Source organism: Protobothrops mucrosquamatus, unplaced genomic scaffold (assembly GCF_001527695.2).
Source record: "Protobothrops mucrosquamatus isolate PMUCROS unplaced genomic scaffold, P.Mucros_1.0 scaffold_38, whole genome shotgun sequence".
Lineage (NCBI taxonomy): Eukaryota > Metazoa > Chordata > Lepidosauria > Squamata > Viperidae > Protobothrops > Protobothrops mucrosquamatus.
In genome coordinates this window covers 339166-357772 of record NW_015386114.1, presented here as the reverse complement: position 1 = coordinate 357772, position 18607 = coordinate 339166, and the positions used below count along the sequence as shown (strand labels likewise).

Sequence of the window (18607 nt, the reverse complement as noted above, 5' to 3'; positions counted from 1 at the left end):
CTCTCTCTCTCTCTCTCTCTCTCTCTCTCTCTCTCTCTCTCTCTCTCTCTCTCTCTCTCTCTCTCACACACACACACACACACACACACACACACACCTTGCATGATTTCTTTCTTGTTCACAATGGCCACTCTTCTAAGCAGTGTGTGTAGCTGAATACAGGTAATCCTTGAATCACGACCACAAATGGGACCGGAATTTCCATTGCTAAGCAAGGCAGATCATTAAGTGCGCTGCACCCAATTTTGTGACTCTTTTTTTTTTTTTGCCATGCTCGTTAAACAAATCACTGCAGCTGTTCAGTGACTCACATAGTCGTTAAGTGACCCGGACCTAACTGGACTTCGCTAGTCAGAAGCTGACTTGAAAGGTTGCAAACGGTGACCACGTGACCCTCAGAGGTTGCAACTACATGCCTCTTCCCAAGGGCCCAAATTTTGATCCTACGCCCGTGGGGATGCTGCAGCGGTCGTAAGTGCGAAGACCACTTGCAAGTCCCTTTTTTTTTTCAGTGCCATTTGAACAGCAGCCAAAGTATTCGTATGTTGCGGTCATAAACAAGATTGGTTTGGTCATCAGGGGATTAGAAGTGTTGAGAAATGGCTAAACCGTATATGATTTGCAGCTTTCCTCTTTGCAAGATGAAGAGGTTAAGGTCATCAAAGCTAGTTTGTTTGTTTTTAGCTCCCAGCGTAGCAGGTTCATACTCTGGGAGCCAGCACATCCCTCAAGTAGGAGGGTGTCAGCGTGGAAGGTTAGCATTTTCAGGTTAAATAGCCAGTGGGATCAAGAGCAGCGGTGCAGGAAAATGACTTTGCTCCTTCGCGACTAGTTGCTAAGAAACAGTAAATGTCTTCCTGCTGAATTTGTGGCGGATGATAGATACTTGTGGCCTAGGTCCAGGTGTTTCTGTTTAGGCATGTCCACCGGCGGAGTTCAGCGATGGAATATCTACTAAAAAAGAATTTTTTAAAAAAGTAGACAGAAAGTGTATCTGGGCATCCTGGAGGAAAATCTATTTTTAATGTGTCAAGGAGACCTTGCTTTTCTTTCTAGGCATGATGTCCCTCTAAGCCCTTTTAAAAATCTCATTGCCTGTAAAGCTCTTAAGTGCCTATGTGGTTAAAGTAGTCATAAAACGTGGACAGCACAGGAATATGCTGGTCTCGGGTCCTCACATTTAACCAAGCAGCTAGGGCTTTGTGAGTCAGGCAAGATTTTGGAAATTCTAGGGCAGGGGTCCCCAACCTTGGCCACTTTATGACTTGTGGACTTCAACTTCCAGAATTCCTCAGCTACCATGCTGGCTGAGGAATTCTGGGAGTTGGAAGTCCACAAGTCATAAAATGGCCAAGGTTGGGGACCTCGGTTCTAGGGAACACTTCAGCGAGAGAATTCACCAAGAAAGACATAAGGAACTCTCCTTCCCCCGTGTCAAGAGAGGTGAAAATCTACAAGAATTGCAAATTTTCTGAGAAAGGCAGGCTTCAGAGATAGACAATGTATGTTAGTTGCGAAGTCGTGTCCGACCCATCACGATCCCATGGACAACGTTCCTCCAGGCCTTCCTGTTCTCTACCATCTTCTGGAGTCCATTTAAGCTCATGCCTACTGCTTCAGTGACTCCCTCCAGCCATCTCATTCTCTGTCGTCCCCTTCTTCTATTGCCCTCCATCTTTCCCAGCATTAGGCCCTTCTCCAGTGAGTCCTTCCTTCTCATTAGGTGGCCAAAGTACTTGAGTTTCAACTTCAGGATCTGGCGTTCTAAAGAGTAGTCAGGGTTGATGTCCTCTAGAACTGACTGGTTTGATCGCCTTGCAGTCCAGGGGACTCGCAGGAGTCTTCTCCAGCACCATAGTTTAAATGCCTCTATTTTGCTCTCAGCCTTTAAGCCACCTTTAAACTGTCTCTTCTAACCCAGAAGGTTAGAACATAACCTAGTTACGTTCCTTTCTAGTTTATGATCAACCATAAATAGTTGGAGGCAGTGTACAAATCTAATACTATAGTATAGCAAGTTAGAGGACACGGTAGCATGCTTTTATGATATAAAACCCTTTATTTTGAATTTTTTGAGATAAATCTTTTGGTGAAGAAAGCTGTCTAGTATATTTTGTTTAACGCTTCTGTTTGGTTTAGTAAAAGTATTGCCACAGATATTTCTGCTTCACTCAGATTGTTCTGAGATCACAGTCCATGAAAATGTTAATACACTTTTTATTTCCAGTAAACCTCTTAAAAGGGGAGGTTGACTTGAGTTACTTTTCTTCAATGGGACATTTGTCAATCTAATGTGAAGTTGCTGTTTTCTAAAACAATAACAGCAAGTCATTTTATGTTTGCTTGCTTAAACTGAGATGAATGGAAGATGAATGCAAAAACTGTTTATTCCATTCCACTTCCAACCAATTTGCAAACAGTTCAGCCTCTGATGGTTTCAGGAATGAATAACTATAACATCTCTGCTAGCAATATGGTCATGGAATAAGGAAGTGTAACTTGTAAAATCTTAGCAACAAGGACTCTTAATTATTCTTTGTTCATCAGTTGGCTTAGGCTGTTCAGATTAGATCTTATATTTGTGTCTCCCACATCTGTGCATAGACACTAGTAATTTTTTTAAAAAAAATATACATGAATTATTTTTAAACTAATGCATATGACAAGGCAATGTTAGAGAATGAAACTCTGCCATTCTTTTAAAATTTAGCAGCTGCAGTAGAAATGCTTCTGAGGTCTTTTATATTCTAGAGATCTGGTGCTATTATGAAGTAAAAGGTGTAGATTGGATTCTCTGCAAGCCTTCCCCAACAACTTTTAGATTGAGTTGAGCTTGATGTTGTGTGAGGAGACCTCTCAGATACCCAAGAGCAGACCTCCCCTGCTGCTGAAGCCTTAATAACTTCTCTGTTTGTAGGAAATGAATGGAGTACTAAAGAACATGTTGTCTGAATGGTTTTCCACTGGATTCTTAAACTTGGAACGGGTTACATGGCAGTCTCCCTGCGAGATTCTTCAGAAGATTAGCGAGTAAGTGCAAAGATTGCTGAGCTGTGTGGCATTTCCCCAAGTTAAAACCATCTAGTGCCACCTGACACATGTACATCATCAAGGTTATGTTGCTCTTTGGATTGTCCATGGATAACCTTAGTTTAAAAGAGCAGCAAAACCTGCAACCTTCTATCCTCTTTTATTTTTTTAGTAGCGAAGCTGTGCACCCTGTTCGAAATTGGATGGATATGAAGCGCCGTGTTGGGTCCTACAGAAGGTGTTACTATTTCGCCCACTGTGCAATACCTGGAGAACCCCTGGTCATTTTGCACGTTGCACTTACGGACGAAATATCCAGCACTATCCAGGTACCGTTCTTTAGCTTTACTCGGGTGTAAAGCAACTCACGAGAGAGAGAGAGAGAGAGAGAGAGAGAGCAAGTGCTCCGTTGACAGTCGGAGCCGAGATGAGTGTTTGAACAAATCTTTCCCTCTGCTGTGAATGTTGGGCTGTGGAATGTGAGTCTGCTTGAATTCGAACCCAGATGGCCGTTGTTCATTATCTTAATCTTTCTCTAGGCCATAGTAAAAGAGCCTCCCTTGCAAGAAGCAGAAGATTTGGACAGAATTACCACTGCAATTTTCTACTCAATCAGTTTGACCCAGCAGGGCCTGCAGGGCGTGGAGCTTGGGACGTACCTCATCAAGCGGGTTGTCAAAGAACTGCAAGTAGGTACAAAAAAGGATGTTGCCCTGGAATTTAATTTAATTTATTCCCCTTCCTTCCTTCCTTCCTTCCTTCCTTCCTTCCTTCCTTCCTTCCTTCCTTCCTTCCTTCCTTCCTTCCTCCTCCCCCCTCCCTCCCTCCCTTTGCTTTTGCATTTTAAATACAACACAAAAAAATGCAGTTTCCTTAAACCAGTAGTGGGCAATTAATTTTCCCCCTGGGACCATTGTGGAGGATCGAACCAATAGGACCAACGTATTATTGTGAAGGTATATAGGCAAACTTGCATGCACGGATATACATAAATTGGGAGAAAAAAGTTGCCTTCAGAATAAAAGCAATGCAGTTGTATTGTGTGCATGACGTACACCTATTTACATTTTTTAATTTCCAGTGATCTCATGTGGGCCGAACCGGGATAGCCAAAGGGTCAGATGTGGCCTAGTAAAATGCCCAGGTCTGCCTTAAACCAAGTCAGACAATTGAGTCCTCTAGCTCAGTGGGAGGGTAGAACTTAGGTCTCAATCTTCCAGTCCTGTGGAATAACAGAATAACAGAGTTAGAAGGGACCTTGGAGTTCTTCTAGTCTGAGGTAATTTGTTAATATTATCCCACTCCTTAACCAAAAGGAATTGGGTAACATTAGAGACTTGTATACACAATGTACACAGCTTTGGGGAGGGGTTAGGAATACCATCTCACAGCACAGGAAGTTCCTGTCCAAAAATCTTAACATGTGATCATTGCATGTGAAAATCTTTTGGGGGTGACTTTTGAACCGTCTTATTAGGGCTTGAATGACACCACTCGCAAATGGTTGTGGAAGATTGTGGGTTGTTTACTTAACATGGGTCCAAAGGGAGAACACATTTTGTTAAACTTTAGTTTCGAGGCAGGCGCTTTAGCATTTGCTTTATTAAAAGTGCAGCCTACTCATTTAAATACCAAACTAAATTACTTGGTACTGCTCCATTTGCTGGGGTTCATTCCCTTAGATATTAATGTATTGTAATACATTTCTCACGGTTGAATCTCAAATATCCTTTGGGGAATAAACAATGTGGGGAAAATAAGATATATCATTATTTGCTTTGTTTTCCCTCATCTATTTGATTAATTCCAAATCACTTAATTTCAAGCTTCTGTAACTTTTAATTTCCCCAGAAAAAGAACATGTTATATTATTGCTGTCACGGATAGATCAGACTGCAACGAGACAGGCTCTGGGCTTTTGAACTGCAGCGATTCAGATCTTAACTCTTTTAGGTTTGAGCTGTAGTTTGACCTTCGGAAACCGAATGAGGAAAACCTAAAACGGGAATCAGAATACTTGTGAATACTGTGTCTTTAACAGGATATTGATACCAGTCAGATTGCTGAAAGAATAGATTTGGCCGTGGCAATAATATCTCCTTTAATACAGTTTTTATTTCTGTCTGGGTCTCCAATGAGCACCATTATACAGGCAGTCCTCAACTTACAACAGTGCATTTAGTGACTGTTTGAAGTTACAACGGCACTGAAGAAAGTGACTTAGGATCATTTCTCACACTTACAACCGTTGAAGCATCCCCACGGTCACGTGATCAAAATTCAATTGGCAACTGACTCGTATTTATGATGGTTGCAGTGTCCAAGAGTCACGTTGACCCCCTTTTGCGACCTTTTGACAAGCAAGAGTCAATGGGGAAGCCAGATTCGCATAACAGCCATGTTACTGGGTTAAAAACTGCAGTGATTCACTTTACAGCTGTGGCGAGAAAGGTCGTAAAACGGGATAAAACTCATGTAACAAATTCTCAGCGACAGAAATGTTTGGGCTTGATTGTGATCATAAGTCGAGGACTACCTGTGTCGCAAAAGCACCTCTTAAGATCAGCAGTAAATCTGATTTGTTCTGGGGCTGCTGATGAGCTTATTGCTAATCAAGACAATGTTTTGTCTACCCTTTTAAAGATGCTAGTATATTTGGTCTCTGTGTTTCACGAATAACACAAATGCCCCATCATTTGCCACCCACATTGTACATAACAGGTAAGCTTAAGTTCACATACACACAAAGCCAGGGTTTTTTTTTAAACACCATTTGTTAAACAAGCTATAATGGATTGGTTCACACAGAAAACTAAACTGTAATGAGTGAATTCACATATTTTAGAAGCTAAAAACAAACAAACCACATAATAGCTTAGGATAATATGTGGCCAACGTGTTGATTTTATGCAGTACTAAAAATTTTTTCCAGCAGCTTATGGACTTGTGAAGAATAGGGATTTTGGCACAGTGTCCTTGAGTCATCCAGGCCAATCTACTGGTGTCTGCCTTTTTTTTATGTAAAATGTCCTTTTTTTAGATGGCAAAAAAAATGCAATTTAGAAGTTGAACCCCTCACATTTTAAAGATGCCTATACATTATTTTTTAAAGCTTTCTGATTGGAAAAGGTTTGAGAAAAGACTCAAGTGGAACAAGGAAATGCATTTCTTACTATTAGATGATCACTGTAATTAACACTGGAGGCCAAATTGCCTTGGGTTCCTCAAATATAAGATCCATGTTAAGGTTGCAAATTTATTTCCTAAATTTTAAGAAAAAAAGGGCCAAATAAAGACAACATCTGTTTCTGGAAAGATAACTGAGTATTACAGCTGTTCAGCTGCTCAGTTGTTAAAATTGAAGTGCTAGAAATGGGTGGGGGAGGATTTTATCTGCTGAACAAATCTGTGTCTCTACAGGTTTTCCAGGGCCCAACAAAAATTAAAAATCCTTGAAAGTACATCTAGTACCAGTGAAAAAATGGTTAATCAAAGCTTTAGAGATGCTTTGTAGGTAGTTTTATTGCTTCTCACATTGCAAGTATAGTATCTGGGCAGATGGTATTTTATTGGCCAGAAATGAAGAATTTTCCTAAGCTGAAATGTTTTACTTCTGCAGTAGGTGTATCTCCCCAGGTTCTGAAATGAAGTTATGAAATGCATGCAACAATAATCTGCTGATGAAAATAGCCTCATCTCAAACCTGTTTGTGCTTGCTGCTTTAAATGTTTGGTATTGTTGTTGTGATTATTTTATCCTCATTCAGCCATATCCCAAATCTCTTGGTTTTTTTTTTTTTTGTGTGTGTGTGTTTTGAACACCTTGAAAATCCTCAGGTTGAATTTCCTCAGATCCAAGTCTTCTCCACCTTGTCTCCCATTCCGGGATTCACCAAGTGGCTCATTGGGCTGCTGTGCTCCCAATCCAATGAACTGGGCTGGGGAAAGCCTTTCACAGATCCCGAGTTGCGAGAAATTTCTGAGATCACGGGAGACCCCGCTGCTGAAAAACTGAAGCGCCTTTTCGCGAACAACGGGTGGGTGAAATCAGAAAAGCTGGTTCGGGTCTTAGAGCAGCCCCTTATGAGGCTTTGCGCCTGGTATCTCTACGGAGAGAAGCACCGCGGCTACGCGCTCAACCCAGTGGCGAACTTCCACCTTCAGAACGGTGCGGTGTTATGGCGCCTGAACTGGATGGCAGACACCAGTCCCCGTGGCATGACGGCCTCCTGTGGCCTGATGGTCAACTATCGCTACTTCTTGGAGGACACGATGGCCAACAGCGCCACCTATCGTGGCACTAAGCAGATCAAAGCTTCTGAGCAGGTTCTCTCCTTGGTGTCCCAGTTTCAGCAGAACAGCAAACTTTGAGCGAGCAAATACCGGTTCTGGCTAAACGGGAATCTTGACTTGGTCCTGCTTAGAAAGAAGTGGATTGCTGATGAACCAGTATGCTCTGTTCTGGATCTCCTCAGGATCTGCAGTTGGTTGTCTTGAGTTCTCACTGCCTTATGTCACCAGAGAAGAAGACCACGTGGTTTCTTGTGGTGCTTCTAGCACGCTGAATCTCAAGCTTGTTGACCTCACCTCAGAGAAGTGGTGGCAACTTGTTGGTGGTTTCTGTGAAGAGTGTGTTATCCCTTGTTCTCAGTAGATCAATAGTCTTGTTTAATCTGCATCTTTGACAGCACTATTGAACCACCGAATGCCCTTGGACCTTAGAGGGATCAATATCAGAGTTACTAAAAAAGGGACACGCAAGGAAGACATTTTCATCCAACTGGGGAAACAAAACAGCATGTTTTTACACTTATTCAAAAACTGCTTTTATCCACCCTTTCTCTGCTGTGCTAAATTCTTGGGTAAGGTCACCTGCTTGAGCACTGCACAAAATGACACCATGATTGACTGCTTTGGTTGGACAAAGCATTGAAATGTTGTGTTGTCTGGCTCCAACACAGAGGCAACGTCCGCATGGAAGGAAGCATTTGCTGCTAAAAATGGTTTACAAATGAAAACAATTCAGACCTATGTGGTTTGTTGCAGAGTTTTTGGAAACAATATTTAAAAATGTATCAATTTAAGGAAACAAGAAACAGGCCATTAAAACCTAAGGTTTACCATACAAACAGAACCCTTGCCTGTGGTACAATTATTCAACAGTTTTGTGCCTTAACATTTTTAGCCAATTCTCTTGGCTCTATCACTGCTATGGATTACAGATGACCAAGCGGTTTGCTGAGATTAGGCTTAAAATGAGGAGAGTTTGTTATATCTCCCCTTAATGTGTATGTTTTAACTTAGGAAATTTAGGGTGTTCCTGAGTTATTTCCTTAAATTCTGGTGGGGTCTCTCTAGTTCTTTTCAGGAATAATTGCATATTGGATTTATGAAGTTAAACTAGGAGACATTGTAACATTCATCAGCAAAGAAACATTTAATTAATATCCTAATTAAAATTGCATGTTCCTACCTGTTGGGAACCAAAAGCATAACCGAGTAGAAGCATTAAAGGGGAATTAATAAATGAGTTTTGATGCTCAACTCAGGGTGGGGTCTTGAAAAAGCTGGTAGTTTTGTCAGCGCATGAAAATCTTGATATTTGGCCACAGAAGGAAAAATCAAAACCAGAAAAGAAAACCCAGTATGAAGTTCCAGAACTAGAATGGGACAATTGGCAGCCCTATCTTCTTGTTCATAGATAGATTATATGAAATTGAATAACTGAAGGACTACAATGTGCAAAGCTTATATTTATCAGTTGGTATTAATGATAATTTATAATATTTAGCTGGCTGGGCATCTCAGCTGATTACTAAAATGGCATAATTACTTCCTAAGTGCCTTTCCCCCTCCTCTCAGAGATTACAAGTAATGTCTGGTTAAAAACTGAATAAACAGTGTCAGAATAAAACTCTTTGAATATCTTTATTTTCTCCATCACCTGCCGCACACCAGCATCAAAATAGTCTTCCTGAAGATAATAAACATAATTTTCCATTCTTCTCGGAAAACTAGTTCTAAATTTATGTACTCTTGTTTTGGGCTAAAAATATCTGGTTTCAAAAATAATTGTGTTGTGTAACAGCCTCAGCGTAAGTGGTCCCACTGAGCCTTTTGATTTGGCTTCCATCAAATCACACCATGAGCATCTTCAGTGCATTTGCTTAATGACCTCTTATGTACACTACGTCTTTATAATATGGCCGCTGCTGATCTGAAATCCTTGCCCTTTTCTTAAAATAAGAATGTTTTTCATTTCTGCTAGAGACCTTAAATGAGCCAAAAGTATCTGGTGATGGGAATGTTTGATCCAAATTTGGTTTTGTTGCAGTCTGGAAGAGATTGGTAAGTGCAATCTCTTTCTTTGCGTAAAGTATGACCTTTATTGCCGTAACAAAGGCTTAGTCTAAAACTTCTTCATGCGCTCCACTATGCAGAGTGATTAAGCTACAAATAAATGAATAAAAAATTTCAAAAAGCAATCCTGTAATCAGAAAGGTTTCTAACCCCATCTAGTTAAGAGTTTCAAAAATTATTAAAGGCTTTAAAACTGAAGTCCTGAAGTGTTTTTTCCCCTGTACAATAGGAATACTAATTACATGTATAATTACTAGAGGTAGTGTCTCTCCAGGAGCAATAAAGCTTAAAACATGCTTACGTGGAACAATATAACGCCACAATTAGACCATCACCTTAGTGTGATTGTGCCATAACGGAAAGTGGGTCACATTACGTGTGGCTAAAGTTAATATTTATCATTTTGTCTTAGCAGTTGCAAGACTTTTGTTGGTCTTAAGTTTATAGGTAGTCCTTGACTTAGTAAACATAACTCAGCCCAGAATTAAGCAGGTCATCCACGTGACCACACTCGAGTTTTAATGACTGTTGCCTCAGCTGTTAAGCGAACACTGCAGTCATTAAACACATCCATTGGATCCAGTGTACCTTTTTATTGGAAATCGGAAGTAAATATTTTTTTTCTGGCTAAAACATGCTAAAGCACAGTCACATGACCGTGGGACACTGCCAAAATGAGCTGGCTGCCAAGTACCCCAAAATTTGATCACAAAACCACAAGGATGGTGGCGGGGGTAGCGGTTGGAACTTCAAAAACCGGATTGTAAATAACCCTGGGGATATCCGTCAGTACTTCGAACAGCTGCTACGCAACTGGTAGTAAGTCGTGGACTTTCTGTAGGCTTAAATTTTAAGTTTTCTCTTGGTGTCAGGAAACCGCTTGAAATCAATAGCACATCCACGATATGTGAATTTAATAAGAGTTGAAATTTTGAGTTGAGGCAGCTGCAGAAAAAAGTTTCCGAGTTGAAATATCTACCTTGTGTAAGGACCCACCCCACTTTACATCTTAAGAAAACAGAACTCTTGGAATATCTCTTCCAACAGGTATCTTTATTAAGAGAAAATGATTGCAGGCGTTCTAGACAGGATCTGAGGGGCTAACCCCTACCATTCAAGGTTTTAAGTGTGCCCAAGCAGCCCCCACCCCGCTGTACTTCCAGCGACAATCCCAGGCATCACATTTCCACCCCCTTTTCCTCTCGACCGGCAGAAGGGAGACTTCAGAAAGTAGTAGATGAAAGCTGATGGGCCATATTGTTATGGTCAGTTCTCTTGATGAGATCCACATTCAGTCCCTTTGAAGTTTTAATGAAGGAAGTGAGAGCCATAAAACCCCTTTGCTCATTCCCCTTCCCCTTCGTAGTATGACAGAATCCAGAGAGGGCAGAAATGGGGTTTTCCATATATATATATATAAATATATATATATATATTTAATTAAAATTACATACAATACAGGCAGTTGAGGCTGTCCCTCCCCTTTCAAAGCAAGGAACCCTAACTTTCCAGAATGCAGATAATGAAACTGCTCTCCACCAGTTTGCAAATAGCTAACAGAGGGATGAATATAATGGGCAATGGGCAACTTCTAATCTCATCCCACCTTCCTTAAGTTCACGGTGCCGAATAGAGAACCTAACAAAAAAAACATGTGGAAAAGAACTAAAAGTGAATGCCATAATCTCTTCCGCACACCATTGTAGGCTTCAGTAATTCCATCTGTGCACCCTCACATTTGTGCTTCCATAGGAGGGGTGTAAAAATATTACTTATAACCTGCCTTTACAATCCCTGCTCCCAGTTGTTCTCAGCTAATTGCCCCTAGCGAGTTGTAGAATTTGATGTCTATCTAACTTCATTTTGGGAGGTTGGGGGCATAGAACAAACATTTTAGGTTTGAGCTGCTTCTGGTCCTAGACAGATTGTAGGGAGGTTTGTAAGCTCCATTAGAGCAATTTCCTTTTTGCATGCCTGAGCTTCAGTTTGTGAGAGGGGAACTTCCCCAGCGAAGGAAAAACGAAGGGAATCTTGCAAATTGGATATGTTTCACTCAAGACACCCTGCTCCTCTGATGGGCATCTAAGTAATATTTGGCTCAGCTGGGTGGAAAAAGCTTGCTTATTTTGATCCTATTTTGTAAAGAGCAGAATTCTTCTAATGCCAATTTTGCCCTTCAATCTCTCTCTCTCTCTCTTTTCTCCCCGTCTCACTTGTGTGCTTTAATAATGTCTCATCCTGCCTAGATGTACTGCAGTGGGAAATGGGCAACAAACAAAAAAATTCACCTTTGGAAAAAGACGTGTACAGAAATTCTAGAAAGACCAAAACAAAAACAAAAAAAAACCCCTGCATTGTATTCGGGTTTATTTAAAGCTGTCTCTTCCCCACCAAATCTTTGAACGTGTTCAGTGAGCAAAAATATGGATAAAGGTTACAGTAGCTACATTAAATACAATCAAATTACAGATTTGGACTCATACCCAGGCTTTGCATATCCCCTTTGCACCTGTCTGTCTACCACATCTTCTCTTTCTCCCCCTTTAAGTTAAGCCCGGGTTAAGCACAATAATCTTTCCACGCTGTCCGGTGGCAATCTGGAGTTTGCAAAGGAGAAGCTGGGCTAAGCAGATGGAAAAGGCTTGCTGGCTTTTTGCAGAGCTGATTTGGCAGTGAGCTGAGATGAAGTAAAAGGTCTTTTGGGATATTGGTCTCCCTAACTTCCATATCAATACCCAAGCCATGAAAAGCTGCCTACACCAAGGACAGATCGTCCGAAGCAGGGGTGTCCAACCTTGGAAACTTTAAGACTTATGGACTTCAGCTCCCAGAATTCCCCAGCCAGCATACATGGGGATGTGATAGATAGATAGATAGATAGATAGATAGATAGATGATAAAAGATTAAATAGATAGATAGATAGATAGACAGACAGACAGACAGACAGACAGACAGACAGACAGACAGACAGACAGATAGATAGATAAAAGATTAGATAGAAATAGATGATAAAAATAGATGATAAATAAAAGATTAGATAGATGGATAGATAGACAGACAGATAAAAGATTAGATAGAAATAGATAATAGATGATAGAAATAGATGATAAATAAAAGATTAGATAGATAGATAGATAGATAGATAGATAGATAGATAGATAGATAGATAGATAGATGATGGATTGCCGTACTTTCTGATTTTGAGGAACTTGCTACTCACACCAACTTTAGGCCCACATATAACAGAAAGTAGATAGCAACAATAACCCTGAAATTAGTCTCTTTGGAAACTCAGTAAAATCCTTCTTGATAAAAAGAATTGTCAAGATTTCTTGACCTTTTCACATTGTCCAATTCCAGAAACTATCGTGTGTATGGGAAGAATTTAGCACCCATCACTTTTAATGCTAAAATATCCACTTTGCTCTTGTTTAATTTTGGTACGTTGCAGGCTCTTAATCGCTAAGAGATGACTCTAGAAATGCTTAAATGAATCTTAATAGTGGTTTGATGTGGGAAGAGAGCATTAAAAACGACCCACTGCTCTTCTCACCTTCCAATTAGCAACCGAGAAGGGACATTTTGAAGAGTGTAAAAAAAAATGGTTAGGCATCTGAACTGAAGGATCTAAATATGTATTTAATTAGGCATTATGAACCGAGGTGATAAAAGGAAACATTAGTTTTCAATTTTTTTTGGTTCAACTCTGTCTCCCTTCCCCGCCTGAAAGAAGAAACGGGGAAATTGTATGGGTGTTTACACACATATTAGTTCTACCGTGTGGGTTGAATGGGACATGCTTTCAAGAGCAGGTGAGTGTTTTACACATTGAGGTCTAAGGGTTCAATTAAGTAAGGAGTCCAGGCCCATTAAGTTCAAATCGAGAGACACTCCTGGATAAATGCTGTTGCTTGGTTTGTCTCCAAATATCCAGAGAGCTGTATTGTTCAATTGGGGATGGAAAGATGCTTTCTTTGCACATAGTTTCATTTGGTGATTTTGGGGTGGGGGGGAGGACCCACAGTCCTTTAATAAGCTCCCTCATACTTCTACAAACCTGGGTAGTGTGATCATGTCATATGGAGTCCTTGGTGCTCTCTGAGCTTGGTTCTTTTCTTGCAGACGTTTCATTACCACACTAGGTAACATCATCAGTGCTAAAAGAGAGTGGGGTTTATGAAGTGGAGGAAGGAGAAGGGGAGGAGGAAGAGGTCTATGGAGTCCTTGGTGCTCTCTGTGCTTGGTTATTTTCTTGCAGACGTTTCCTTACCACACTAAGTACCATCATCAGTGCTGGAAGGGAGTGGGGTTTGCTTTCGTATCATACTATCGGTTTCCTTCCATAAGTATATACATTTAATAATAACTTTCTCCTTGGCTGCTGTGAGAAAGTGTTGCTCTACGCAGGTCCTTGGTTTGATCAGGGTGGATTTCCTGCTTCCGGTATTTAACAGCAACACTTGCTTTGAGTAAAACCTTTCCTCCTTTAAAAGAAAAAAGGGTGGGGATGAGAAAACGAAGATCGCTTGGGCAATTAGCATTTTGCAAAGCCCAGCTGGAACATTCACCACACTGCTGCAGAAACTTATCTTTTCTTAATTATGTGTCACTTTAGTATTCTCCCAAATTGGTAGCAGGCGTATCGCCTTTCTTCCTCAACCAGTCTCTAAATTAGATTAAAGATCATGGCCAAGTGTAGATTTCTGAAATGAAATTGTAAACCTGCATGCTTGCTAGAGGGCAGATTTCATTAACAAAGTTGGATTTTGAGCAAACTGCTAACTTGGGATCACACTGCTAACCAGGGTTTAAGTTTTTGTACGTCACCTAGCAAGGAAAAAAACCAACCACATTTAGTTCCACATGGCGTGGAACTTAAGAGAACAGGTGAGGTTGATGCGCTGCCATATTACATGTTAGCTTGCCTTTTTGTTTTCTAATTAAACCATCTGGAACTACAGGCAGTCCTTGACTTATGATCACAACTGAGCCCCCAATATTGTGTTGTTAAGTGAAACACTTAAGTGAATGTTGCCCATTTTACGACTTTTCATGCCAGTTGTTAAATTAGTAGCATAATTGTTAAATGAATCTGGTTTTCCCATTGGATTGGCTTGTCAGAAGGTTGCAAAAGGGGATTCCATGACCCCGGGACACTGTGACCGTCATAAATATGAACCAGTCGCCAAGCATCTCAATTTTGATCATGTCGCTATGGGGATGCTGCAACCGTCGTAAAGTGTGAAAAACGGTCATAAGTCCCTTTTTCTCAGTGCTGCTGTAACTTCAGTCACAATTCTTGTAAGGTGAGGACTACCTGCATTGTAAGAATGCATTGTAAGAATTACTGAGATTAGTTAGAATAAGGCAGCAAAGGTCACTGAGGGAATACTAAATAAAATATATACCTGTAGCCTTCCTGTCTCATATGTGATTCTTGCCGATGACTGAATTATCCATCGCCGCTTCAAGTGGTGTGATTTTACTGTATTCATTTGTCAGGAATCCTGGCAATAGTGGGACACCACCAGGCATGTGTAAATGAGTGGGTGGGTGGGGTGAATGTACTGTATTTATAAAGCCTCTTGTCACCACAAAACCATCCGTAATTTAACCCACGCTTACAAATGATCAATTCATGGTCTTAAGCCACGAGAAGATCCTTTGCATCCAGGCTGCAAATTTGCTGCTAATCATTCTAGAAACAATGATAGAGATATTGGGGAATGGGATGTGTGTGAGGGAGAAGAAAATTCAAACATTTCTTTGCTTCCATCAAAAATTCAAGAGGTGATAACCCTTTTGAAAATTCTTAAAATTTAAATTTCTTTTCTCGCGCTTCACCGGGGCCAAGAAACTTTCTGCGCTTTCCCCAAATACTAAAAAGAAAAAAGAAAAAACGCAAACCTGTTTGTGCAGCTGATGTTTCTCTCCCCATTTCATTCAAGAAATAAATACCCTTTTATGCTTATATGATTGCAAATTCCCAGGGACTTTACCTGCAAAATTTACCAGCTGTTGGCTTGCTCTTAATACACCCTGCGCCTCTATATGATCAGCGACGATCAGGAACTTGATGAGCTGACAAATTTGCTCCATGCTTGCAGCACCTGGAAATCCTCATGGAATGCAAAAATAAGAAAAAATAGAGAAAGAAAAAGAATTGGAGCTGGAATTAAAAGAGCTGCTTCAACTAGGTAATTTTTTTAAAAATTTTATTTCATCACAGTGAGTCTTAGTTTTGTGTTTATACGCCAACATACACAGAGGTGTACAAAAGTGACATAAAATGTATTAAGGTAGGCAGGAGACATCAGAATAAGTTGGAAGGGACCTTGGAGGTCTTCTAGTCCAGCCCCCTGCTCAGACTGGAAAGCCTATCCCATTTCAGACAAATGGTTGTTCCAATCTCTTCTTAAAAACCGCCAGTGACCGAGCACCCACAACGTCTGGTGGCAAGTCGTTCCACTGGTTAATTATTCTGTCAGGACATTCCTCCTTAGTTCTAGGTTGCTTCTCTCCTAGATTAGTTTCCATCTGTTGCTTCTCATCCTGTCTTCAGATGCTTTGGAGCATCGGACTATTAAATATGGCCAAGGTAAGGAAGCCAAACCAAGACTTACTGAATCATTTATCACATAGGCATATGGGAACTATATTTTGTGAACCGCACAGCTCACTTCAACAGTCGTAAAATGGGGCAAAGTTCACTTAACAAAAGTCTCACTTAGCAACATAAATTTTGGGCTCATTTGTGGTCATAAACTGAAGACTGGCTGTATTAATATTCATTTTTTCTTCCTGTCACATTATTATGCGTACTAAGAGCTTCAGTCTTTGGTTAGGTATTTTACCGCCGGCACCTAGTTCAGCACTTTGGGGATGAGTGAAATGAGAAAAAGAGCTTCATGGGAAAGGTTAATTCCTTCCTAAGCTCTTTCCCAATAAACCGGAAAAAAACCCCTTGCAATTTGCTGTTTTCCTCCATTAATACAATTAACTGTAGCAGGAGAGACAACAGCAGCAGCAGCAGCAACAAAAATCCCTTAAGCTGGGGAATTTATGAAGTCCTTATTTTCCTCTTAGAGCTGATTTTGCTTCCATATTTGGGGGGCCAATCAGCATATGTTTGAAAGCTTATATCATCCTCTTTTTTTTGTTTTCTTCCTTCCCTATTTGTTTGGACTTTAATTTGGACCTTATGAGAAAAAAGGTGCAACCTGACACCTGTTTGTGTTTTCTGTTCTCGGGGGTGGGGGTGGGGAATATAATTCCTCTTAATCTACTTAAAGGATTTAAACGGCGTATTAATATTATCCCGTCTAGCTCTTGATGCTGTGCCAATTTAGAATTTGTAACACAGAAGGTGCCGCAACGTAGCTGCCTTCCGCATTCTTAAAACTGTCAAAGTCTGGGAGGTGTGAAAGGAAACTGAGGCAATCAAAGTATTTGATCAATCGATTCCTTCTCTCCCTGTTTGTTTTTTTTGGCCAGGCTTTATCTTCCACCAAATGTAGCTTGAGGCTGAGAAATGACAGTGCTACTGGTCTCAGCCAGTCTTTGGGATGTTGCCCCTGAACCAGGGTCCTTCTCTATAAAACTGTCCATGATCCAAGGACCGTCTCCATAAAATTGTCTTGGAACCAAGACTCTTCTCCATACAGACTCCCTGGCTGAACAGTGATGGATGAGATCCTAAATGAAAGTGTTGTTTACGATGTTGTGGAGTAAGAGTTGCAGAGTAGGAAAGATGTTCACGAGTCCAGTTGTCTGCATCATTCTGGCCTCTCCTAATGAACCCTCTTAGGACTGGAGTTCAACGTGGCTGCACCATCCCCCCCCAAAGACTGTCCTTGGTGGTCCTTCCATTTGCCAGCGCCTGGTTCACACCTGGGCGAGGTTCAAAACCATCCTTTCCATTCGAATCCCACGCAGGTACAAAGGGCCTTTGCCTACTGGAAAACCCCAGTGATGCAGCGTCATCGCCAAATTTTGAACACGAGTGCTGCTTGTTCCTTTTGAGAGCCATACTCTTGAGTTCAGCATTTTGCTGATCCTTTCTAATTGGATTACAGGGGATTAGTTGCTCATAATTTTGGAGGGCAAAAGGGAGGAGGAGGGTACATATCTGGCAAGGCTGCCTTGTTCCCTTGTGCTAGAGCTCAGACATCTGCTTGTAGACAGAAGTCTACGGATGGCTTCAGAAACAGGCAATTGCTGGTGACCTTTGAAAGCTGGTTTAATCTGAGCACTTGAGCTTATTAGCCTTATTTATTTATTTATTTATTTATTTATTTATTTATTTGCTTGCTCTCTCAATCATTTATCTTTTTTTTTTAATTTGAGGACTCTCTAGTATGTCCAGTGAAATGGATGAGTGGATGACGTAGAAAGTTAACTCAGTCTTAGGCTGCATTAATAGAATTCAAGATCACATGAAGTGTTAAGTACCACTTTATAATAATGCCTTGGTAAGACCACACCTGGAATACAGCATCCAGTTTTGGTCGCCACAGTACAAAAATGATGTTGAGACTTTGGAAAAAGTGCAGAGAAGAGCCACGGAGATGACTAAAGGCCTGGAGACTTAAAACATATGAAGAACGGTTGCAAGAATTGGGTATGGCTAGTCCAGAGAAAAGAAGGACTAGGGGTGACGTGATAGCAGTATTCCAGTATTTGAGGGGCTGCCCCAAAGAAGAGGGAGTCAATTTATTTTCCAAAACACCTGAAGGCAGGACAAGAAATAACGGATGGAAACTAATCAAAGAGAGAAGCAACTTGGAATTAAGGAGAAACTTCCTAACAGTGAGTACAATTAACCAGTGGAACGGCTTGCTTCCAGAAGTTGAAGATTTTTATGAAGAGATTGGGCAGCCACTTGTCTAGAATGGTATAGGCTCTCCTGCTTGAGCAGGGGGTTGGACTAGAAGACCTCCAAGGTCCCTTCCAGCTCTATTCCTTGTGCCCCGAACCAAGATCCGAGAGCCTCAATTAACATGGTGCTTTAAATGTGTCTTTTCCATTAGCTTTTTCTCATCCACAAGCCTAGTTTGTCTCTACAGATACAATTAGACAGTTTTGTCTTCTACTTCCTTTCTTGCGAGCTGCCTTTCGGCTTTTATAACTGATCCCCGAAGGAAGCTTCATGACTGAAAAATCATTGCTAACTTTGTTTTCTGTCTTCAGCGCACATTTCTTTCCCAGGGCTATTATA

The 18607-nt window shown here is 40.9% G+C and overlaps 1 protein-coding gene across 1 annotated transcript; it reads left to right on the top strand.

Annotated features, from left to right (window-relative positions):
• The first annotated feature begins 2904 nt into the window (after positions 1-2904).
• On the top strand, positions 2905-8943 carry MLYCD (malonyl-CoA decarboxylase). Its single transcript, XM_015810480.1, has 4 exons — positions 2905-3030; positions 3203-3359; positions 3570-3719; positions 6867-8943. The coding sequence occupies exons 1-4, from the start codon at positions 2921-2923 to the stop codon at positions 7398-7400; spliced, it is 951 nt and encodes a 316-aa protein (XP_015665966.1). The 5' UTR covers positions 2905-2920; the 3' UTR covers positions 7401-8943.
• Positions 8944-18607: the final 9664 nt, after the last annotated feature.

What these genes read in the sequence shown, in the direction of transcription:
- MLYCD (XM_015810480.1), top strand. Translation starts at nt 2,921, where the DNA reads ATGAATGGAGTACTAAAGAACATGTTGTCTGAATGGTTTTCCACTGGA. An exon ending in ATTCTTCAGAAGATTAGCGA is followed by an intron (nt 3,031 to 3,202) that starts GTAAGTGCAAAG and finishes TTATTTTTTTAG; the next exon opens with TAGCGAAGCTGTGCACCCTG. An exon ending in GGGTTGTCAAAGAACTGCAA is followed by an intron (nt 3,720 to 6,866) that starts GTAGGTACAAAA and finishes GAAAATCCTCAG; the next exon opens with GTTGAATTTCCTCAGATCCA.